Below are 25832 nucleotides of genomic sequence, written 5' to 3' on the forward strand. Positions count from 1 at the left end.
AACTCACTATGACATTAGTTTTGCAGGCATTTGGTCATAAACCAACATTGAGCAAATTATAATTGGAGTTTATGGTGGCACTAAATCAGGGATACATCCAATAGTTGTTGAACAATACAAGCACAATACAAACCAAACAGATTTCTATCCTGAGAATAGTGCCTAAACATAAATACATGAACATGTTACTCATGATTTACTTGCTATTACCACATATTGTACTACAATAACAGATATAGAGGAGAAAACAAACTTCATAAATATACTGTAAATAAACATTTTCAATATGTATGTTCCATATGAACATTTCTATGACTTGGCAGACGTGTTCATTAGAAATATTTCCTAATTATGTTGATAAAAAGTAATTCAGATAGCATTTTATTTTTCCATAAAAATATTTGCTGTTGCAAATTATTAAAGGGGACAGATTTGCCCAGGGAGAAAATCCATTGCAGAGAAGGCAGACATACCAAATGTTCTTTCTTCTTAATCTTAAGGACATGTTTTGGAGCATGACTAGTCTTTTCTTGAATGTATTTGATTTTTGTCATTTCATTTCTATGTATAATCCACAGGTGAATGAGACTGCCTAGACTTTTTCAAAGATTGTCAAGACACATCTAAGAAATGAAAAAGAAAATTACCTGCAGTTGAAGTAGATAAAGAAAACCTTCTCCGTCACCGTACGTATGTAGTATTGGTTGTTATGTCTTATCAAGAATATATCAGCTGCCATCAAATGTTTGAAATGTCAGATTTAATACAAATCCTTCCCAATGACATACTGTGTGAATAAATCAACACTCATGCTTGTTGAGCTTATTTAAGCTGTCTGATTCGTGTATGTGATCTTTAATGGTACCAGAGGAAGTATATTATCTACCATCCTTAATAAGCATTCATATGTGCAGCTACCAGCAAAGTGATGATACTTCTTTCTCTCTCTCAGTCTGTAATTAATGTTCTTCAGGGGATGTGTAAATATAGTTGCTCAGTCTTTTAGCCAATTACGCAGAACAAAGACGGCGGATGTCAGCAGAATCCTCAGCGCTCTGGGAGCTCCCAGCACAACCAGGACTGACCTTCAGGCTTTCACTTCTTTGCCGCTCCTTATCAGCACACATTACTTTGTTATTGTCATCCAGGCTCACTGCAGTCTTCCAAGGACGGTTTGGGGTATGAATTAATGCCAGAAACAAACTTTAATTTTAAAGTTTTTCCAGTTTTTCCTTGCCAAACTAAGTCTGACCTACACATCGACCTATTTGTACATGCTTCCACTGCTGATGATCATAATCAATGATGTGATTATCTCATTTTTTAAATACTGCAAGAATTACCTTACTTCATTTAGTATGACTGAACCTCACTCTAGTGTAAGAATCATTATTTATTACCTTGAAGATTAACCCTATATGTCTTCAGACGCCCTGGACACACAATTTCCCTGCAGGGATTAATAAAGTATTTCTGATTCTGATTCTGAATGGTGAAGCCAATTTGACATGTAATGACAGCAATGGCGTCTACCACCAGATGCACACTGGCCCAAAACGCGCAGGGTTGCAATCAATAACTCCACCGATAAATCCTACAAACTGGTCCTTTAATAAATGGGGATGACCTTCATATTTAGTTCCCAAGACAACTATATAGCAAGGGATGTCTTCATCTTCATCTTCTATATTTGTGATCAGCAAGAGGAGCAAGCTACCTGCTTGTTTCTGCTCAGTGTGCCTTTACTGGCTTCATTGCATGGAGGGTGCCTCCTCTGCTGTTCTCAGTTCAGCAGCGTGCAAAGGTGGTAGCCACTTCTTCACAGTCCATCTGTGTCTTCAGTATGTTCCAAATATACTTTTGAGCTGACAAACATGCGCATGCAATGTTCCTGCCTCTACTTTGACTAGGAGAACTGGTTGTCTTGAGCCATTTGGTTGACTGGGGAAATGTCAAATAAGCAGGAGGGGGGTTAATCAGGTGAGCCAAGATAATCATGTTCTTACCAATAGAAGAGCAGGTGCTTTAACATATGAAAAAAAAAAAACAATGCAGCATGCACGAGAAGTCTGGATATTTCCACATGTTTTAGAAATAATTATGCTTTGAGTATATAGATTTTTGTTAAATATACATATTTGGTGCAGGTAAGGTTAAGACGCTTCAATTACTTCACTTCAGTAGACAACTTTAATACCGATGCCATAAGAACGGATTTTGTCTGATGTTCCTAATGATGACTTGCCCTGTCAATGTATATATTTAGATATATATATATAGATATATATATATATATAGATATTATATATATATATAATATATATAGATATTATATAGATATATAATATATATAATATATATATATATATTATATTTTGTTTATTAATCTTTATTGGAGAAAGACATGCAGCAAAGAGCCACAGGTCCGATTTATACCCACATTTACATTTAGCTAGCTGATGCTTTTACCCAAGGCCTTCAAAAACTGCAAGAATCATGCAAATACATAAATATAGCAGCAACATCCATGTGCATTTGTTTATGTAGGCCATAATTTCACAGGTTATTAGCATTATTTACATGCTGTAATTAATTTAATTTGCATAATAGGGAACCGCCATACCACCCTAGCATCTGGACTTCTGTCACATGAATCCAGACACACAATTAGTTTTTCTTTTTAAAGAACTACAGTTACAGTATATTACTATATGATTACTACTATTACGATTAAATGTGTAGTGTTGTTTCGTAATAAGGCATGCTACTTTCTTTGTTGCATGTGTAATGACAAATGTTTCACATAAACCAGGATATGTGAGTCACACTAGATGGCCATGGATCAGTTCCAACAAGGGCAGAGCCCTCATAAGAAAAGGACATTGTATTGAAAAGAAAAAAGACATGTGGACCCTCTTTAGCCCTGTCACTACTTCATTCCGCATTGATCCATTTCTAATTTACCTTCCTGACTAAAGACGATCTTACCACAATGACAAAGAGTCAATGAGCACTAGAATGGCTTCATTCCACAGGACCCATAAAAAAGTGCTGTGACCTGTGATGAAAAATCAGACAAGGCAGCCGGAGGTGTGGCTCATTGCCTACAGGATGTCTGAAAAATAGGTCACACGTGTGAGAGCACTGATCCTTGTGTCTGAGTTTCAAAAAAACAAAAGGATTCATGTTTGCCACGGTATACACAGGGACCGTGACTCCCTCAGTGCTGATGGGATAGCGATGGGGGCAGGGAGCAGTGTCCTTGTTTAATTAGATTTAGTCTTGGTTGCATCCAACCTGAGGGGGGGATGAATGTGCTGTGCAAACAAAGTGGACATTCATCAGTGTTGCCAATCACACCGGACGTGATTAAGTTACACACCCTGCGGCCGCAGAGCTGGGGCTAGCGTTACACTGGTCGCCAAGGCAAACATAAGCATGCTGCACTCACAGGCTCAAAGGTTAGAAGGTGTTGGACTCTGTTTTTACATGAATACCCAAAGAGGTCGCATTAACATCTAAGTATTACACCCAGGGTAAATTATCATTTAAGTGTCATGACCACGTAGATGTTAAAAGATGAAACCAGTCGACTGAAGAGCTCTGTAACAGCAGACTGTTATTAGTGACATAAAAAGTTCTACAAGCTACACGCTGTTAAAAGTGCAACAGAGCTGAGTTTCTAAGCAACCCGCAGAGGATACATCATATGGATTGATTTACACTGAAAGGAAACTCTCTTTACTAATACAGCTTTTATTTGCAAAGATTCTAACCGTAAACGAATGCCTAATTAAAATGTATCGCTGAGCGAATATATATTTATATATTAAATAATCTCATTTTTTCAAACACACAATCACTTTGGATGTGATGATGTAAGCATATGCTGAATTCCAGTCAAGCAGAGTTGCATCAGTTGAGTTTAATTGCTTTCAGCATGAACCGTTTGGATCCCATCCACTGAAATCATATTTGCATCATTTGAATGGGAGGGCTGGCACTGTCTGACACTGTCTGTGTGCAATACTGTGAGCACAGCGAGCTTGACTCAAATCTTGACATTAACTGGCATATAACAGCTTAATCGGTCAGTTTAGTCAAATTTAAAGCTAATCGGGCATTTTTGTAAGACCGAAATGGAATTGATAAGATGAGACTTGATATGATTTTTTAGGATGCCAACTGCTTGCGGTGTATCTATGCGAGGAATTTTAAGGAGCCAAATCCAAACCACTCTCTTCCAGTTGTATCAAGAGTAAACAGGAAGCGTATGGCATGTTATAAGGGGGGAGGGGACGCACAAGCTTAGTGGGGAAAGCAGAAATGAGGGAGGGAGGGAGGAAGAAAGGAAGAAAGGAAGGAAGAAAGAAAGAAAGAAAGAAAGAAAGAAAGAAAGAAAGAAAGCAGTTTTACACACACTTTTTATCCCTTCATAATATGTAGAACAAAAAAAAAACAATAAAGAGGTGACCGACAACAAAATTCAAGGGCTGCAAAACATTTTGCGAGAGACAACATTTGACATCCCTGTGTGGTTTAATAATAGCGCTCAAAGAGGAAGAGAGAAACACAATGTGCCACTATTTTGTCTGTGAACTGTCTGTGACACATGACGCTGAAAAACAGTGTACCCAACACATCAGTGACCTTCTGAAGATCAATAGTGAAGGTAATTGAAAAGATGAGTTTGCTCTGTATGTTTCTTCTCTCGGGCTTAGTTGCAGGGTCACAGACCTGCCTTGGCATCTCTGTGCAACTTGTTGGCTGACACTTAACCGATCAACAGCACAAATTATGCAAAAACCTAAAGAAACAAGGCTGCCAGTCTCTCGTCATTTGGCATAGGCACCATGTAAATTTCATGACCACAGCACGTTATTGCTGCCAATTCTTTGCTTTGAATCGGATTCACTGGGACACCCACAAAAGCCTTTGGCATTCATCTTTTATAATGCTGTTTTTGTCTCTATTTGACGGTTTCAATGAAAGATTTAGGAAGATGCTTAATCCTTTGGGACTAGTCAGGTAGCGGATGCTGCTACTGCTGCTGTTGTGCTGATGAGACCTGCAGTGGAGGGTTGGAGGGAGGCAGGGTGCAGACTGACAAGCAGACAGACAACCATGGCTGCTAATATAGGAGAGAGGGAGGTGCTGATGGCCTGTTGCCAAGGTGACATGGGCCAGCCGGGTTCTGTCTCATTTGCAGATGCAAACGAGACCTCGGAGCTCCTACAGACGCTTGCTAAGCCTCCTCTGGAGACACAACTGAACCCCCTCCTCCCCAGAGAACAGCTCCTGCATACACCTGAGCTGAGAAGAGAGGGGAAGCGCAACTATTTATTTGCTTTTCATGTTTGCTCGTGATGTGGCTTTCCTTTGTGCCCTGTCTGTCTTGGCTCCTTTGGGAAAGAAGGATTGCTTATAGTTTCTAAGTGTCCGACAACCCCCACATTGACATCTTCCCCTCCTTTCCTATTCCATTGATTCCCTGTGTTGAACTGGCCTTTTCAGAGAAGGGGGGGCTGATAGCGGCGTGTGCTGTTGAATAACAGCCCTCAGCCGACGCAGCACTCCACCCCAGCGACAACAAAAAGACAGACTCCTTTGTTTGGCTGGAGGTAAACAGCTGGGAACAGATGATGCTGGCCGGGGCTGATTTACGTGGCCACAGCTACCGTGGTGACAAGGTTTTGTTGTGATAAGGGCAAACAGATGAGGGGAGAGGGAGGGAGAGAAGAATGGCAGAGTGAGGGGAGGGGAAGTCAACACAAATTTTCAGAGCAGTTTGGGCATTTGCTTGTGTTTGTGCGGGTCTGAAATGCTCTCTGGAGAGAACGTCCTGAACACACCTGAGAAAAAAACCCCTAACAATAGAGGTATCAGTGTGATGTCACACGGGTTTGAGAATAAACATTGAAACTGCAGAAAATTACAAGAAAAACACACCAAAGCAAAAAGAAATAAGGCCAACGAAAACACATCATCCTTCTTCTTGTGTTGTGTTTTTCTCTTTTCAACAGACTTATAATATTTGTCTTGAATTATAATGACCAACTACTGGTAGACTGAACAGAATTACTGTTGTGATAATTTGGAGGTACAGAATACAAAACAATAATAATGAAACTGCCATTAACAAGTGTGGCTGACGCGTACTTATGAGAAACACCACATATGCCGCGCAGACCAAATCCTGAATGGCTAAATGGTCATGAATAATTAGGGCATTCTCTCACTGAGCAGATGTCTCTTTCTGCCGAACGCTGCTTCTCGGAAGAATGAACGGCTGGGCAAGATAAGCCTGGTGGAGAAACAGAGTGGGGGTCTCTTTGGATAGCGCAGGAGAAGGGAAGACGATTGGATGCTGTGGCCTGTAATACAATATACCATGTGTGCACAATCACACACATGTGCATATATAATTCAATGTCTCACAATATGCACACAAGAGCTGATCAATGCCTCAAGCCTCCTGACCCCCTCCCCCCCCTCAACTGAAACACGCGAGCAACGTTATTTACGAGCATTCCCACTTGAAGCCCCTGAAGTCTGGAGAGACTATGGCAAGGCCCCACTCAGCTACATAGTCATTGTGTCAGCGGTCCCATAAATTACTCAGCTTGCCCCTCAAATATTGATAAGGTAATCAGCATCTCACCAAAACAGAGGGGACACATTTTCTTCACTGTTTGTTTGAGCTCCGGACGCAGTTCTGAAAAAAAAGATTGCACCTTTTTCTGTAACACTTGCAAACATACCCCAGATTATTCACTTGGCTTCGCTTGTTTCCTCCCATGTTAAGCAGTTGCATCACACTGTTGAAGATGTGTGGTAAAGGGGGGGGGGTGGTGTTATCTAAATTACAGAGTGGATAAACTCATCACTACCATAGAAATAAGCCCGGAAATTCGACAAGAGAGGCTGAGATAAATCAGTCTGGGTCAAAGTTCAATCAGGAAGACGGCTTTTTCGTATTGACTCAATACACTCGCCACAAAGTGCTTTTGATCGCATCACGTGATGCAGATGATGGTGCCCAGTTGTGATGGAAATATTGATGTTCAAACTTGCATTTTTTTTTTCTCTCCTCGATCATGTGGTCTAAAAAAATCAAGATTGAAAGATGAGGTTGGTTTTTGTCAAGTGCTGTTCCCATGATGATCAACTTCAAATCTTTGTCTTCAAGCAAACGGTTAAGGGTCATGCCATACCGTGCAGAATAAAGAGTATTCAGTAACACTCTCCTGTCCTGTGCAATAAATATGATAAAATCTTGCTTGTTTGATCTTATGATTCAGTTACTTGTTGGAAGAATTCCCCCTTTCTGGGCGCTTGTCATCACAGTGACCCCAGGAAGTCACTAACAGACTTTGGACAGAGGCTGGCTAGTTGTTTCCAGTCCAGGCTAAGCTAATTGTGTCCTGGCTGTAGCATACAGACGTTAGAGTGGCATTGATTTTCTCACGTAACCCTCAGCAAGAAAAGCAAATAAGCAACAACAATGTCTATACTCCATCTGGGATATTCTTTATTTATCCCCATGGTGTCACATCATCCCAGTCTTATTGTTAAGGACTCATATTTCCCTCCCAGCTTTTACTATATTGTGTTGTGAATAACACATAAATTTCATTAATAACCGTCTAAACCTTCCTTTCAATTAGTCTCTCCTAGATGAAGTGAACAGCTCTTAAATCTGTGCTCAATGACCAGCTACATTTTAGCCGTCACGGACCAGTGGTTTTATCATGTATAAATACATTAACAGTATCTAAAGGTCATGTCATGCCAGGCAGAATGAAATGTATTCAGTGGACCGGCACACTGATTCGACTTGACTGTTATAAGTCTGTGGACACTGTCAACAGCCAGAATGGTGGTTCACGTGTAGGTGTCCTGCCGTCACTTCACTTCATACACATTAACACACAGTTATGAATTCAACCTCACACCTGTAAAGGGTCAGCTAAGAAAAACAAGCGGGGCATCAATATATAGATTTGTCTCAATTCAAAGCAAGGGGACTCCAACTCTGGGATTTGAAGCAGAGGGAAACAAATAATGGTTGTTATTAGGCGGATTGAATCTCAGAGAATGTAGATTCTGCTCGATCAATGGCGAGCAAACAATTTAGCACTTGAAGGTTATTGATTTACACAGCTTCCCATACATGCTGTAGGGACTTTGAAAAGCCTTGATGGCCCTAGGTATGGCTGTATTATGACAGGGAACAAAGAAGTCAGAGGAGACAAAGACTTCTTTGCTATGCTGGGAAGATTTTCTTCCTCCTGTACTGAAAGTTGTACCAAGGAAGCTGCTCCAAACTATAACTCTTCTACTGCCTCATTGCTACAAAACCTCTCTGAATCATATGCCTGTTCTGGAGATGAAATTGCCCGACAGTGAAACAGCTCAATGTCGGAGACACTCCAGTTTGTCATAGTAGAGTTGTCATGACTAGATAAAGGTGCAAGTGTTGTGTCAAATGCTGCCGCCCCCGATCAAGTACAGAAACTGTTGCTTTATCAGTCACATAAATCTTGATATGTGAACAAGAGAATGACTTACAGACTGCTTGTACTTCTGGACAACTATGACTGATTCTGAGTTCCCTTTTCCATCCTATGAATTTGTTCATGATTCATATCACAAGTCAAACAGTCATGTGCTAACGCCTCGATAACTGGTGGCAGATGAGTTCGCCTGCCTGGCTGAAGCAGAATATCCATCAAAGTCCATTGAATAGGCAATGGTACTTTATGTTGTATATGTTTGTGTGGGGAAGTGTGTGTCCTGATCGCCAGGAATTCCCCACAGGAGGTAGCTTGTGGCAGCTCATCCCATTTCACTGATAATGCCATCATTGTCTTTTTGGTAAGGGATGGAAATGAGCTATGCCGTTATGACTGAATTGCTGCCATAGTCAAATAAGGACATCTTTGTCCACCTTGGATCACCAAATCTATTGTTGCGTTTCCTCTCCTCACCCTATCATGTAGTTGTTAAGATTTTAGCACGGCAACTTGTTTATGAAACATTAAAAGAGAACAGCAGCATTGTGGCAGTGGTTTTTTTCACAGCTCTAAACTGCAAAACATTTCAAAAGTGTTTTTGAAATTGTTCTAACACATCAACGGTGTTGTTTGGTCTGTGTAGGTGTTTCAGTTCCTCATGGCAAAATGGCACATCACAACAGGGTAATCACAGTTTTTTCACAAGGAAGTGGAGTTACAAAAGCTGACTTGGGAATGGCTTCTCTACTTGTATTCTTCCCCTTGGCAGAAATGGCAAACTGACCTTGTGTCACCATTTTTGAATAAGCTTCACACCTCCCAAAATGCAACTGGAGGTGTGAAGTAATTGCATCTTCTGCTCAAAGTTGTCGCTACAGCCAGCTGGAACGAAAAATAAAACCGGGAAATTATTAAATGGATGAATAGCCTTTGCTAGCCAGTGACTGATTGCTGCCCATTTTGATTTAGCAAACATTTGCTTCCAGTTTGCTCCATAACTAGTGAGAGATTTTTTTTTTTTACCTTCTCTAAGTGTGAGATTTAGGATAAAGAAGTCCAATTAAATCATGTTTTTTTTTTTGCCAAAGTTTTGCAGACATTGTTGCGCTGAGATTTTTGAACAGCAGTTAATAACAGTTTTAGTTTTCTTTGTTTTATTGTGGGTAGTTGAGTTTTTTTGTAACTTTTCAAACCCAGAATCTGACATTCACACCCAAGTCAAGCTACAATTAGCCAAGACTGTCCTCCCAAGATGAATGACGGCATCAGTCGTCTTAGTAAGTGCCCCAAAACAACAATTATTCACACTTAAAGTGACAAAGTCCTCTAACAGACGTACTAATTATGACGAAAGCAAAGGATGTTGTCATGAGTGTCAAAGTCTGCACAGGGAGGAGGCTGGATGGGTCAACAAAACATCGGACTTTAACACGTAATACTGCTGTTTCCTGTTTTCAGCTGACAGTAAATGTTGTTTTTAAGGCATGACCATGGTTGCTCCCTAACATTAACCATGTTTGTTATTGTAACCATGAGGACAAAAGTCCACTAACCTTAACAAAGTACTTATTTTAACCCAAACCATTATTTCCCCAAACCCAACCAAGTTGTGTTTGTGCCTGAACCCAACCAAACTTTAGTAAAAATTGATCTATTTTCCAACAGTTTGGAATGTTTTTTTCTAAGGCACAAGCAAATGTCTTGCCATAAGGGTTGTCAAACCATACTTTCATGTTTCATTCTGAAGAGCATAGACACATTTCCTATTTTGTTGTCAAGTTTGGAGGACTTGTAGGATTAGTCAGTAGTGCAGAGGTGTAAAACTCAAGGTCTCTTTATTCATTCTTTCCAAAACTACTTTCCCCCCTATCATGTGTCATTTGTGCAACACTATACAGTAAATGCCCTTAAGGAGAAAATGACTGAAAGTGTCTACCCTCATTTCTATTTTGTATGGTTCAGTGCGTAGTGACTAGGACATGCAAAAGATGATAGATCAGAGGCAGCAGGACACAGGAGAAGGCTGTATGATGGCAGGCTTTTTGCCCAATCGTCTACAACATATGTACACAAACATAACATATGTATACACAAAACACTTCTGCCCTCAGTAGTGGTTGAACAACACGTGCAAAATAGGTTGTTTCCAGCATACTGTTACTCAAGTGTAACTTCAGGCTCCAGGTATGATATCCCATGACGGGGGGGAAGGGTAGGTAGACTTGGAGCAATGTCGTAATGACCACCCGAACAAGACCCGATGCGAAGAGACTGAATAGGATGACCAAGAAAGATAGAAGAGAAAAGGAGGGTGAACAAGCAAGAGGCCGCCAGACAAGAGTAAATCTGGGACAGACTTTTAATCGTTGGTAAGAGCTTTGTTAAATGAACGACGGACTCCGAGCTGGGCTTCTTGCTGTTGGACTTGGACATAAGTAATATTAGCTGGCTGCTACGTGTTGTGTCGCAATTTGTGCAAGACACGTTGTTGTTTAACGTGTGCAGATGCTCACTCCTCCAAATCTGTTGAAACAGTCTGACCAGCCAGGAGTCACTTAAATAAGAATGTGTTTTCATTAGTCACCCAAAGCTAACGTGGAGGATGTGATCAAGCCATGTCACACTGCGACAATTTTGGTTCCTCTGTTAAACCGAGTAGGTCTTCTGAATGATAAGGTTGGAAAAGTGCACCATTTAACTATTATGATTTAAAACATAGTATTATACATGTAGCAGTAGTTTAACTGGTCTATTATCTATAGCCATTAAGAAGAAGAAGATTAACAATGGGGAAATTCTGAAGATTGTGGAGTGGTGGGCAGCGACTCAGCAGTGTCCAGGGAGTAGTTAGGGGTTCGGTGCATTGCTCAAGCACACCTTAGCAGTGCTCAGGAGGTGAACCGTCACCTCCGCCCCATACTGTGGTCCGTGCTGAACGTGACTACCCTCATCCCCTGCATATTAATAGCAACAATGATTTATAAATTTTCCCATGTGAAAACAACGTCAGTTTCTTTCACAACTGCAGGATTGGACAATTCATTACCAGTCAGGTTGCATTTCAACATCAGAAAAACTAAACTTGACTATGTTGACACAGCCTGTCGTAATGTCTGCATTTGCAACATCAGCCACTCAGCATTCGTCAATGCACTGATACATTCATTCCCAATTTAAAGTGCAGTGAAATATTATTTTGGTCTTAAACTATGTTTCCTGTATAAACATTGCTGCTAACAACGTGCATCATACTTTGAGGGTTTTTTCATCGAACGTGTCCGAGAAATTTCTAAATAGAAAATCCTCCGTGTGCAGCCTTTGCTCTACAAAGCAAAGCATTGCATACTAATCTAAAAACCTTGTGCAATTACACAGTTTTGACAAATACAAAATGAAAGCATTATATTTTTCTATGAGAGGAGTGCTCTGTTGAGTGTTTTAAGAGTGTTGACTTGACCAGTCCCATGCTGTTTTATCCCCTGACTAAACACCATGCAGCAGGGTGGAGGTCAAGACAGAGGCAGCAGATAAGAAGGACACAGGAGAGGACGGAGAATGGAGGAGGGAGAGGAGGGCGTACTCCCTGACCGCAGAGCACAGTGTCTTATCTTGTCCTCTGTCCTCCCTGTCGTTATCTCCTGCACATGGACGTGGAGACCGTGTGCAGCTATGCTGGCTGCAGAAATGAATTGAAAGTAATGTGCAATGTTTTATACAGATGAAAGTGTTGCATCAGTCAGCGTCTGTTTAGAGAATAACTCACATAAAACTACATAGTGACAACAAATATTTAAATGCACATTCAAATACAGAGTTTTAAGAGAAGCACTTGGAGCTTTACTGCTCAACCAGACCAGAAAGTGGCACATGGAAAATCCTTCACACGTCCACTCGAAATAAGTGGTGCTGGTAGCTCGGTGACGTAGCGGCAAGATGTGCTCTCAGTCGCTAACTAGACAATGATTTAACACACTTAGTCAAAGTGACTGGTCGCTACGCCCTGCGTAACTTGTAACCACACATAACATTAGCTAATGATGGGCTACTTGCGTCTTTGGAAATAATGCTATGTTATTAGATATTAGAGTACGCAGTCAGGTAAGCTCACATTCGCAGCTTTCACTCTTTTTGGTTTTGGGAAGGTGATTCGATAACCGTTGTTCGGAAAGAATTCCAAATATACACACTCTACCGAGAGCTTTTCCCCCCCTAATATCTTAATGTATTTCAACATGCAAGAAAGGTGACTTCTGTTGCCATGGTAACAACAGTCAGATGACCTTCGGCGAGGTCAGTGTTTTGCGAAACAATCAGCAATCAAAAGTATTGGATGAGGGGCGGTCGGTAGCGTAGTGGGTTAAGCGGCCGCCCCGTGTGTAGAGGCTTCAGTCCTTGCTGCAGCTGGCCCCGGTTCGAATCCTGCATCAGACGGCCATTTACTGCGTGTCACTCCCCCTCTCTCTGCTTCCTGTCTGTCTTCAGCTGTCCTATCATTAAAGGCATAAAAAGACCAACAACAAAAAAAGATCTTTAAAAGTACTTGATGAGGTTCAGGAAAAGATCATGGTTTGAGTTAATGCAAGTAGCTACATCAGTTACATAAGTTTGATACCAGAATTTGTATTTTCAGAACATGGTGGATAATAGTGTATTCACTGGATAATAGTGCTTGAACACGAGGTTCAGGTATTTATTAAATCAGTATCTAAAAATGTTCTTTGACAGTTTCTTGCAGTGGATGGATATTGTTATGGAAACATGACAGTGGCCTTTTGGTTTTTATTCTGTTTTATCCTGTTCTTGATTCATGGTTTCAAACAGCAATATCCAAGGATGAGCCTAGAGTGGATCTTGGATAAGCCTCTAGCCCTTGGCTTAGGTCCCCACCCCCATCTCCTCAGTGCTTGCTCTCTTCTTCTCTTCTCTCTCTCTCAAACAGACAGACAGACACACGCACATACACACAAACGGAGACTCCAAAAGCACTACAGACACTCTTGCCAATTTAATAAAGAGAGACTTTGTCATGCGTATCTCTCCCACAGCTTCCTGGCCAGAGTGACAACAGTGTGGGTGAGTGGAAAAACAGGAAGAGGACAGGCGGACTATAGGAGCACTAGTGGGCAGTGGATTGGCCTGTGTATGTGTGTGTGTTGATGTTTGTGTGTCTGTGTTGAAGCGTGTGCGTGTGCACATATAGCATATGTGTTAACCCGCCAAGACAAGTGCTCAGCAGGACATTGCTCAACGTTTAGGCGTGATGGTGGTGTAACACAGAAGAGGTGCCCCGGTCAGGAAGGAGAACTAGCTGTTTCCTGGTGGGGATGTCTAGCTGTCAGCGCCGGCGTAGGAGCGGGATATGGCTCCACTATTAACAACAGACCTCATGATGGGAAGACCAGTGGAGGCCACATGGGAAACATCATGCAGGCACAGAGCTTTTGGTACAACTCAATAATGCATGATTTTTGTTTTCTTGATAGTACAACATTACTGTGCTTTTGAAGGTCCCTACGGAGGATGGATATCTGAAAATGTAAAGATCTGTAAACTGTTAAACTCCAAACATGCAACACTTTGCCTTTTACCCCTTCCCTTGTCTTTGTCAACACCCCAGAGACCAGAGCTTATTCTAGTGAGCTCTCCCACGACTGTAATTCTGCAATATTTTCCTTATTGACCCACACGTTCTCTCCTAATTATTTTGCTGCTGTCAAAGATGTTGTAACCAACTGCTTGAATACTAACTGTGTGTCCAAACAGATTTCTGCTGCGGGTGAGTCATTTGGTAAATATAGGGAATGACAGCACTGACTTTCAATTTGGGCTCAGCTGTTTAGCAGTCTAGTTGGAACACACAAACACGTGAACATGATGACAGATGCACACACACACACACACACACACACACACACACACACACAGCTGTCAGTGGTTTGGGTGTTCGGAGAATCCATTTAAATTCTGCAGTGCATACATGTAGGTGCAGTGTGCAAACATGGTATGACACGAAATCTTGGCTTGAAAATAGGTCATATCATAGACTGTCCGGCTTTTGAACCGCCTCAACTGTTATTGAACCAGTGTATCAGCAGATGAGACCTGCTTTAGCTTGACAGCCACAGAGGCTCCCCAGATGGTAAACAGAAAAATGAAATTATGCCCAGAACAATCCAGATTCCTACTGTCCACAAAAGGCTGTCAGTTCTTCAGTGTTTTTGTACAGCAGCTGAGCTACAGTCAGAGCTAGGTTACAGCTCACTGTCATATTTAGACCTGGAGATTTATTTTAGATAGGTGAAAAAAAAAAAGCCCACCCTCAATCCCCCCCTGTCCAACCTGGAGACATATCTGTTTGCCGAAGAGGTGTGCGAGAGAGAAACAGGCGAGAAGGCCACAGGTACATGCATGTGTGCGGGTGTGTGCACAATCTTTGCTGGCGTGTGTGTGTCTGCATAGGTGTTATGTTTGTTTGTTGAGGAGAAAAGTGTCCCCGGGTGCTTTAGCCCCGCCACAAACCTGACTCCTCCTGACATCTGTGAGTCAATTAGCTGACTGAAGAGAAAACATCCCTGCCCCCTCTCCCTGTACCCTTCCTTCCCCTCCATGCATCCCTTCCTCCACCAAACAGCTCCAACCAGCCAGCCAGCCAGCCAGCCAGCCAGTTAGGTAGTGCAGCATAGCAGCTCCTGTCTGCCCTGACTGGTGTGAGGGACTGGGGGAGGGGCGCGAGTCAGGGCCAGGGGGTGGGAGGGTAGTGGGGGTGATGAGGTTGGATGTCAAGAATGTGGCTCATGGTCTGCTCTTTTGTGTGTTTTGCAGAAGATGAATAGGCCCATGGCAGGCTGGGGTGCTAGCCGGCTGCAGTTCCCCGTTGACTTGTGTGTTAGAAAAGCCTGAAGGCCTTGGCCTGCCCCTCTTGAAACGAGACAGACGGATAATGAAGGCTGCTGGGTGAACAACTTAAACGCCCACTACATATAGACATAACTATTTCAAAGTGTGATTTCCTTCATGGCTCATTCTTGTTTCAATATTGCATACAACTTCATTATCTCTCTTCTCTTCTGTCTATCTCTATCTCTCTGTCCATGCCTCCCAGAGCCCCCTATCAGGATAGTTATTGTTTGCTAAGCTGGTGTGGGGGCTGTTCTTTTTGCGGCTGGTGTATCCCATATTCCCTTCCCCGCTCGTCCCCAATGCCCTCCACGTCCTCGGGCTACTGCTATGGAAATATGCTTCAGTCACATTGCTAATTATTTAAGAGTCGTCACCTCATTAACAGTGCTGGGAGATAATGAATGATTAATAGGTCATTCTTCACATCGTCACTGTGCTCTCCCACTCCTTTCTTCAATAGTAGCTACTTGTTTGACAGGTTGTGCTGGCTCTTGTTGTCCATCCAGTCTGTGTGTGTGTGTCCCTCACTCCTGTTCTGTATGTTGCATGTTCCTGGAGGTAACTGGAAACGTCATCAGTGGCTGCGAGGCAGGAAGTTCAGTGGAGGGGACATGATTAGTGTTTGTGTCGACAATGATCCCTCAGGCTAGTAAATGCTGAGGAATTGTGTTGCTTGGAAATGCAGGCAGTGGACTTGTGGTGCTGACTGTAAATGAGTGACATTGCTTGGTAATGGGCCAAGAATGGATACATGAAACCTAGGGAGAACTCCAGTTGTATTTGTGTAGCTTGCATTAAGTCAGCGTTGGAGTGTGTGAACACCTGCAGGCTACACTACTTATCATGTATTTCTTATCATGATAAGTCGGAATTTTCAGCTGGGCTGGGGAAGTCGTCTCAGTGCCTGAGACATCCCTTCACGGTCTCGACTTTCTAGGCTAACAGGAACTTCGCATTCTTTAAGACTTATAGCATTGTGTGTTTTCATAACAATGGGCCTTCTGAGCAGTTGGTTTAGTGAATGAAGCATAAATGAGCGTTGGATAATGGCACACATTTTTGGACAGTATCGCCTGTGAGGCAATCATGGTGTTGTACTGAAGTATTTGTGTGAGGAATAACAAAACAGAGCTTGAGAAAGAAGTTCAAACACCATGTTACATTGAAACCCCCCCTCGCACCTAGACAATCACTGAGTAAAAGTGGCACAATCCTCTGTTTAGATTGTGCATGTCTACTGTTCCAAAGAGTGCTGCATTAACTTACATTTAAGTAATTATCATGTCTCACTTCTCTCTATGACAGCGGGATTATGTTGCCATCACTTAGTGAGGCTGTTCGGCTCTGTTATGAACTCTTGCGTCTTCAGTCGTGGTGGGATAACTAGTTCATTGAGAGCTCACAGCTTTTACTGTACTTCTAACAGAGTTGCATGACTCCAGGACTGGCCAACAAGACTGACCTAATTTTCTGCACACAGACAAAATATTAGCCTATTCTTACCAAATCTATTCTCGGATCTGCTTTATTGTTTTATGTTTTCTGTGCCCTTTGTTTGTCGGTCAGCAAGAACATGCTAAAAAAACTACTGGCTTGACTTTCACAAAACTTGCTTAAAAGGATGTAGCATGGAACAAGAAAGAAACCTGCAGAGCAGATCCGAGGTGCATAGATATAGGTGCATATATAATTGTTTTTTTTGTTTGTTTTTTTACCTTTGTTAGCACTGCAAGTGTAATTTCAATACAGACATGTTGTTGCACTTGCAGATTTTCAGATTATAAAAGACTGGACTATTGGCCTTGGCAGAGGTCTGCACCCTCTGATTGTAGTTTTAGTCAGATCAAGCCTAGGGCTTTTCAAGTGGCATGAAATAAGTATCTAAAAAAAGGCCAATCAAGTGTATCACTTGATTTCAATTATATTGCCCAACCCAACAAGACTGACCTAATTTTCCTCATAGAGACAAACTATAAGCCTATTCTTAATAGAGTGTATCACTTGAGCTGTTTTAAAGGTGTTATTTTAGCTTTACATGGAACAATCACAGAAGTTGTTGGAAAGCTGCTTTAATGTTGTACCTTCTGACCACCCCCCACCCAACAAATCACTACTTTCACTCAAGCCTCACCCCCCACTTGTGGCCTCGGGTCTGTGAGTGGCAGTTACCAGGTTTATCCCCCCTCCAAAGTCCCTCACCCACTTCTCCACCACAGTGTGTTTGACTCAGACCCTCCCCCCACTCCGTCCCACGTTAGCCTTGACTCAGGCTTATTGCTCTCTCTCAGCTGCTCGGCCTGAACAGTGACTGTTGATTGGTGGTTTAGACTGAGAAGGAAGCCTTGGGAGTATTTATAGAGACTCTCTCATTTACCAGAACAATAACAACCCTCCCCCAAAGCGAGAGAAGGAGAGAGACAGAGAGGCAAACTGACTTTTGGTTTCACATCTCAGGGGAAATGTGCATTTTTATCACACGCTTTGTTCTGATGAATAAGGTGATATTTCATTAATGCTGATGGTGTGTAGCTATTGTAAAATACAATTTATACAGTTCAGAGTTCACTCATGTCTGAAGACAGCAAACGTTGGCCATGTATTAAAAAGAATGTCCATTTACGTTTTATGTTTCAAGTGATTAGTTGACTGTGTCAGTCTGGTTGACTCTTGTGAGTGCCAGAAGTTAAAAAGTTTAAGGTCATAGATCACTACAATTAGAAGCACCCGAAATAAACAGTTCACCAACTGGAACTTATATGTACATGGTCCTTAAATACCTAACCAGTAATTATCAGTAATTCAGTAAATTCAGGTGTTAAAACAAATACAGTGAGTATGTTTTATTTGAGATAAGCCAACGCATTATTTCGAGAATGGTGATACCAGAAGTGATGCAGGTGAAACCATTTATTTGAAGGATGTGGCTGCATTTTCTGAGTGTCCACCTCCATATACCCACACATATATGTTTACCAGCCACGAGGCTCTTACTAACATCATCCATCATTACTGGCAGAGGCTGTGTTGGGAGGATTAGTCAGGTAGGCAGGATTGAGTCAGCTGGACTTAGATCAGTGGCTATTAGTTGATGGTGACAGAGATTAAAGATGACTTGGGCAATCAGTTCAGTGGTAGATAATACTGTAATTCCAAGTGTCAAGTGTAGTTGTTGCCCATTAGTTTCTCGATCTACTCGCCTAGTTTTGTAAAAAAAAAAGTCATTTATCAGCCTGCAGGACTGTGCTATTGTGCCACAGGGGTTCAAATTTTGCAATACTATAATAAGCATGCAGGATTTAGTATAAAGCATTACAAGGAGTACTAATATTGTGATTCAATTTGAAATATATTAGCATTAGTACCACTTCAAATAGGTTTCAAGTGGTACTGAGATACTGTGTAGAAAGGTATGTCCAACTGAGACGCACCAATCAGCAGTGGTATGTTGACTGTCTGCCAGATGGAATATCTTGCTCTTCAGTTTTGGGTGTTACGTTTCTATCAGTTTCTTTCCTACCAACTTGCAGAAGTTGGTAGGAAATGCATCAACCAGCAGGCAATTCCTCTGTAGAGAACATCGGTCTTCCACGACCACTCCACTCCAGTGGGTGCCTTAGCTCCAAGGGGGCTCTCAACATACTCCCAGACTGTGTTGAAAAGCAATGAACATTGGCCTCTACATCTCTATAGACCATCTGCCAGCTCCCTTGAAGTCTGACATAGAGGGCCTGGAAGCGGTAGCTAGATGTTTTGTGGTCTGTGTGGTCAACTTCATAACAGCAAGGAGGTTGTAAGGTTGCTAGAAGTAGTGCAGATGCCTAGAATTACACGTAGGCTGCCTGACCAGATGATGCATGCAAGGACAAAGTTGTACACCCCTCTGACAAAGCAGTTAGTGGCTACATGCTGTCATAAAGAAGAGTCAGCGAGGAATGTTGAGGCCTTGTTTAGGGGGAGCTCATCAGAGGTTGCAAAGGCTAATACTGACGTGCTGAGGACACGTACTATATGTTTAATGGCTTAAACCACTAACTCCTCAGATCCTGTTAGAGGGGGAAACCTGTGTGAAATGAACAGATCCTGCAACAGCAGCATTTTTATTGCATGTTTTACAGTGTAGCACAGGGGTGTGTCCAAAGCTGGGAATGGAAGCAACACTTCCAGCCTATTGCTCCTATAAACACAGTCACATGGACTTTTACTCTCTCTCTCTCTTGCTCTTTATCCCTGAAATAAAAACACACATGCACACTCACGCATAAGCACAGAAATCAATAAATGGCTTAGGGCAAGATGTGTGGAAGCTCCTCCTTTAAACCACAGTATATGGCACATACATAATATACAGAAAAGCAGCATTTAAAAAGAAAGACTGCAGCGTACCCTTCATCTAATTACAACAATGCAATCTCATTCAAGAGATATATAATTACGAAATGCACATCTTCCGCCACAATCATGGCTGATTGCGATTTCATGCAAATATCCTGGGTTTTAAACAGACAGTGATTTGATTGGTGAGCTCCAGAAGGTTTGGACACATTGCAGGCGCTCCCTAATGCAAATGACACCATTAGGAGCTTTTGGCCTTGGGATAAAAATACAGACTGTTTTGATGCGTTTTAAAAATGCGTGTTTGTCATATTGTCACAGACTGCGGTAACATTGCACATGCTTGACTAAAAGAGCTCCTGACAGCAGAAACTTATGTTGATTGTGTGCTTTGTTTGGACTGACTGGCTGGGTGAGTTTCTCAGATAGTACCTACATCTGGGAGTGGCTTATTAACACTAGCTTAAAGTGGCAGGACAATGTCAAACAATGACAAACGCCTGCCAGGGGTTGCCCATTTATAGACAAATTCCCTGGACAATAGATTGGCTCTCTCTCTCTCTCAAAGTGCTTCCATTCATTTGCAATTGCAGGCAAGAGGTCGTTGTCCTGAAGTGGGCAATCGAGAGATGTGTGCATCTGCAGAGTGGAGCTACACACACACACAGAAAAATACACACATGCCTGCATCCACAGTCCATACACGTAAAAAATGAGGCAAACACACATCCATGCACAGCAGTAGTTACACTGCTGCTGCAGCCAGTGTGGCCTAGAATAGCACACAGGCTACATTCCTCTGCCCTCCCTCCACACTGCCTTAGCAGAGGCGAACACACAGCAGACTGGTGGGTCACATGGACTAAGAGCGATCTCGGTGATCTTGGAGAGATGAAGTGTGCATGCACATACCGGGGTAACACTCCTGCTTCACATGCACACAGGCCAAATAGATAAGTAGGTGCAGACAAGTTGGGATTTCACCAATGCAAATGCATGTAACACAAGCAAACATATCTATCTATCTATCTAGAAAATGAATACAACTTAATTTCACCAGCATTTTACTTAAAGACAAACAAGATCTCCAAATATTCTTTCAAAAAGAAACAGTGTGGAGGAGGGTATTTAAATTGGCTACTGTGTCACAGCTCTCCAACAGACCTTTTTCTTTTTTTTTCTTTTTCTTTTTTTCTACGCCCATGCACAAGTATATTAAGTAGGGCCAATAGGAACAAAGAAGAGGCAGGACCGAGGCTCCACCTCTCCCCGACTGCCTTCCTCTGAGCTTTTTAGATGTACATAATCCCTGAGTTGACCCAGAAAATAGGCAGTCGTTTCAAGATCTGATGCGGCAGTCTTTTGTGCACACCGTCCCCCCTGCTTGAGCATGAAGCGTAACCCTGTGGAATACATACTGTAATTCAGAGGAGTTGTCTCTCTCTCTCTCTATTTTCTTTTTTTTTTATTTACCTTGCAGAGGAAAACTGTTTTTAAAAGACGGGACCGAGGCAAAGTCGCGCAACTTTGTGAAAACGTAGCGGATACGGGTAAGTGATTTTTTTTTTTTTAATCGGATATATTTGTTGGAGAAATTGCGTTTTTTTTTTTGCTGTGTGTGTGTGCGTGTGTGTGTGTTGGTCTGCTGTTCCTTGCTCCATTGTTTGCATTCCCCTTGTTTCAAAGTCGAGATGTGCAAAAATAATAAATAAATAGATATTTTGACCACGGCGCGCAAGATTTCTAAATACAAACGTTTAAACAAATCGGAGTGAAGTCATCGGGAGAGAAGCGAAGAAGCCTTTGTTGGGATTTTTTCTTTCTTTCTTTCTCCCCCTTTGCCTTGTTAAGAAAATGTGGTGATTCAGCTGTTGGGGAGATGTTGCATGATGTCAGTGTTCTTTGTTGCAACCTTACGTGCGTAAAATGTAACAGATTTCTCCTGCCTCAGCTGGCATGCAACATAGATATTTAAGCAATGCGTTACGCCATGCACGCGTTTTTATTTTATTTATTTCCTCTTTATTTTGTCGATTCCCGTCGTGCATGAATTATCTGGCTTGGAAGAAGGAGGAAGGGGGGAAAAAATGTACCCAAACAATGTATGTTAACCTGTAATTTCAACCTGAGCGTTCATTCACTGGCACAAAGAGGGGAGGTTTGAGGAAGACTAAACACACGAGCAAGGTTTTCGGTGTTCGCCAATAGGCAAAAACAACCTTGCAGATCTTTTCTTCTTCCTCCTCCGGAAGCGTTTTTTCTCTCTCCGGTGGTTTAACTTGAGGTGGGATTGTGACATTAGTAAGAGAATTGTATGTTTTATGTCTTTTTTGTTTCATCTCAAGCAAGGTGAAAGACGTGTGGTCATGAGTATGAAATTGGTTTGGACCACAGCAATCTGCACATCTCATCACATGGGAAGCACAATTGTTGTGCATCCTAACTAGTTTGGTGTTCAGCTGAATATGTTCATGCAATGTCAGCTGCTTCTCTCCCTTTTTTTTTTTTGCTGCTTCCAAACATCTTGTCTGCTCCCTGCATTGTCCTGACAGTGTCTTCTCTCTGCTCGTAGACAGGAGGCATGGCAGACCATCTGATGATGCCCATGAATCACAGCTCAGCGGGCGCCAGTCTCCACGGTTACAGGATGGGCATGAATGGCGGCCTGCAGGCAGGTCACCAGCAGCATACCAACCAGCAGGGCATGAGGGCGCTGCCCAATGGCCAGATGATGCACTATGGTGGCGCCCAGGCCAACATGGAGACAGCCATGAGGCAGCGGCAGGGCATGGTGGGCGGACCCATGAATGGACAGCTGAATGGGGCCCAGATGGGTCACCATCAGATGACCTCTGGTAACATGATGTATAATGGTCAGCCACAGCAGCAACAGCATCACCCCCAGCAGCAGCATCACATGCACCCACAGCAGCACCAGCAACAAGCCCAGCACCCGCAACAGCAGCAGCAGCAACAACAGCAACAACAGCAACAACAACAGTTCATGAATGGAGGGTTAACATCCCAGCAGCTCATGGCCAGCATGCAGCTGCAGAAACTCAACACCCAGTACCATGGACACCCACTGGGGCCTATGGGTGGGAACCACATGGGGCCCACGACCCAGTACCGCATGAACCCGGCCCAGCTGGCCAACATGCAGCACATGGCCGGGCCGGCCCTAGCCCTGAACGGCATGGACGCTGATATGATCGACGAGGAGGTCCTGACCTCGTTGGTCATGGAGCTGGGGTTGGATCGGGTCCAGGAGCTGCCAGAACTTTTCCTGGGCCAGAATGAGTTTGACTTCATCTCAGACTTTGTCAGCAAACAGCAGCCCAGCACTGTTAGCTGCTGAGAGGACCTGATTTGCAAAAGGGGCACAAATGGAGACAGAAGAGTGAGGATTGTCCAGGATGGATGAAGGGTGCTCATCTCTTCACTTTTTATTTCGTGGGCACCTCCCTGTACAACTAAGCCAAGTTGCGGCGCAGGGTGCACAGAAGAGAACTCTGGATATCCACAGGGAACACGCAGTGCTCGAGTCTCACATGTGCTAGTGGCCAGAGGGGTGGCTGGCTTTAATGCCTGGTTCCACCTCTCCCATTTCCTGGACATGAATGTAATGCTGAAATTCTCAAAAGCCACTCTGAACAATGCTATGACACTGTGTAGCCTCTAAGCCTGGACTCTGACAGTTTACCAGTAAAAAGGTGTATTTATTTATCCCTATCTGAGAAAACTGATATAAAGAACAACCACCATCTCCATTTTTTTTTTGGGAACCAAGTGGTTTTAATGATTTTTTTTCCCTGAGAGTAGGATTGGAGAAGAAAATTAAATTCAAGTTCTCTGTTCATGATTTTTTTTCTCCATTCTATTTGGCCTAGTGTTAAAAAAATAAGCTTTGATGACAAGGTCACCCAAAAAGAGTTGGATTTTCTATCCCAAAAATCAAACAGAAGTACAACGTCTCATTTTTAATGGGGTTATCATCCAGATCTTTAAAAAATGGTTCACTTTTGGTAAAGTGTTGCCTTTTTTTTTTAGACGTGATGTTTTCAAAAGAACTTAACTGCTTGTACTGTATGAAGCTGTATAACTCCAACATGTCCACACTGTTGTGTTCTATTGGAGATGTAGAACCGCCTTAATCGCGCAGATTCTTATTTATTGGTTGTTTATATTGTCCCTCTTTTTTTGTGGTCAAGATGGGGGGATGGTCTTTGTGAAAAGGGGTTTTGAGGATCAATAAAGATGGCCTGGATAGAAATGTGGCCTGCTTTTCCATTCATTGCACAGTTCTCTTCCCCTAGGCATCTGAGAGCTAAGTACTTTAGTTAACCTGTGGTTGAAGGGAAACCTCAGTTTCTCTTAAGTCTGGGATGGAAATGTTTAAACAGATACAATATTTCTGCTTTTTTGAGAAGGATGTATCCTCTACTCGGGATCTCCTGGGTTTTCAGTATCCTATCTTTTCTTCAATTTGACATTTTCATCTCTAAAAAGGCACAGTGTCACTGATAGGGGCATGATTGACGTGAACATTTCTCTGCTGGCTTGCAAAAGACAAGCTGTTTTCTATGTCAGTGTCTAATGTGACATCTCCAGGTAGTGATATCTAAATGATATTTACTATTCAACATTTCCTTTCTTGTTATTTATCTAAGCAAATACCACGCACTGACATTGTAGGTTGTGAAAATAATTACAGTAATGGTAAAATATTTACTCAAAGGCTGGCACCTTAGGAAAAAGCATCAGCATTTAAATATCTGGTTTCTCTGCAGCACATTTGTTGCTTTACTGTGTGTAAAGAGTAGTGTGTGTGTGTGTGTGTGTGTGTGGTTGGGGGAGGTGAGAATGACCAAAGAATGCTTACCTTGATGGGGGTTTAACTGACTTAAAGCTTGTAAGCCCTGACTCAAAAGACATTGCTGCCTTTTTCCCAGCTCTCCCAGTGGATGGTGAGAGAAACCCACTATTTACTCCAAACAATAACTTTGAACAAATGACATACAAATTCAAAACAACCCCACTCCAGTCTAAGCCACAGCCAAGTTGGAGGAGTAATACAATTTTCCTCTAATTGCGTTCATTATAAAATGAGGGTAAAGAGATTCTCTGCGGTGGCTGAGTTTTTTTGGATTGTTTTGTGCCTCCGGGCTACGAAAACGCTTGATTGAGGTCATGTTGGGAATGGCATCACCACATTTAGCTTTTCATCATTGTCAACAAAGGCATCTTTAGCGGCATCACGAGTAACAAGGGGGAAAAATGAGAGCACTGCGGTTGCTCACAACCAGGAATAGTGTTTGCTGATTGCTCAATATTGGAGTTAACTCTGCTCCCGCGGCCTTATCTATTCTCATTAGTCCAATTGTGTTAAAGACTGATGTTCAATTTGAAACCTGTTATCAGGGATGATCTAAACTGAAATATCTTGGCCTAAATGCACGCTTGTTTCAAGCAACAAAGACTCGCTCGATGGTGTGTGTGTGTGTGTGTTTTCTTGGCTTGACACTATCAAGAGAATGGCCCATAAGTAGGCCAACAGCCTTGGCACAGTGCTTAGTAACGGTTGCAGGTCCCTTGCTCAGTGCCAATCTGGTGAGATGGTCTTCTGGTGTGTGGCACATGGGGCGTGTTGGCACATTGTCAGAACTCTGTCTCCTCATATATCTCATAATTGTACACTGCACTGCGAGCTCCTTGTTTAGCCCCAATTAAATGCAGAGGTTTTGTTTTCTTGATTGTGACTCCATAGACAAATGGCCAACGACGCTAAACAGCCATGTTTGCTCTCTCAATCCCTTGTTATGACTGCCGCCCGCCTCGCAGAGGCCAGTCTAGACGCGGGGCTAAGCAGGGTGGGACACTAGAAGACGTTTACAGTTACTTCTGTTTTTCTTACTCTCTCGTTTTCAGCCCACCCACAGCAAAACTGCTCCAGACAACAGTGTCTTCCTGTGGCAGCTTGCTTGTTCTCTCAATATAAGTCAGAAACCAAAAGCCACATTCTGATAGTGAAGCAGAGAAGCATAGTGAAAGAGACGAGAGGTGAGGTGAGGTTAGAGTGAAGGA

The 25832-nt window shown here is 42.6% G+C and overlaps 1 protein-coding gene across 1 annotated transcript; it reads left to right on the plus strand.

The window, feature by feature from the left end:
- The first annotated feature begins 20984 nt into the window (after positions 1–20984).
- Positions 20985–24036, plus strand: cited4b (Cbp/p300-interacting transactivator, with Glu/Asp-rich carboxy-terminal domain, 4b). The gene is made up of 2 exons (XM_010731603.3): positions 20985–21298; positions 22321–24036. Exon 2 carries the CDS (start codon positions 22330–22332, stop codon positions 23104–23106), a length of 777 nt encoding a protein of 258 aa, XP_010729905.3. The 5' UTR covers positions 20985–21298; positions 22321–22329; the 3' UTR covers positions 23107–24036.
- Positions 24037–25832: the final 1796 nt, after the last annotated feature.

The sequence above is a fragment of the Larimichthys crocea genome, chromosome XIII (assembly GCF_000972845.2).
Source record: "Larimichthys crocea isolate SSNF chromosome XIII, L_crocea_2.0, whole genome shotgun sequence".
In the NCBI taxonomy this organism is placed as follows: Eukaryota; Metazoa; Chordata; class Actinopteri; family Sciaenidae; genus Larimichthys; species Larimichthys crocea.

Excerpts from the sequence above, each read along its gene's own strand:
- cited4b (XM_010731603.3), top strand. The coding sequence starts at position 22,330 with ATGGCAGACCATCTGATGATGCCCATGAATCACAGCTCAGCGGGCGCC.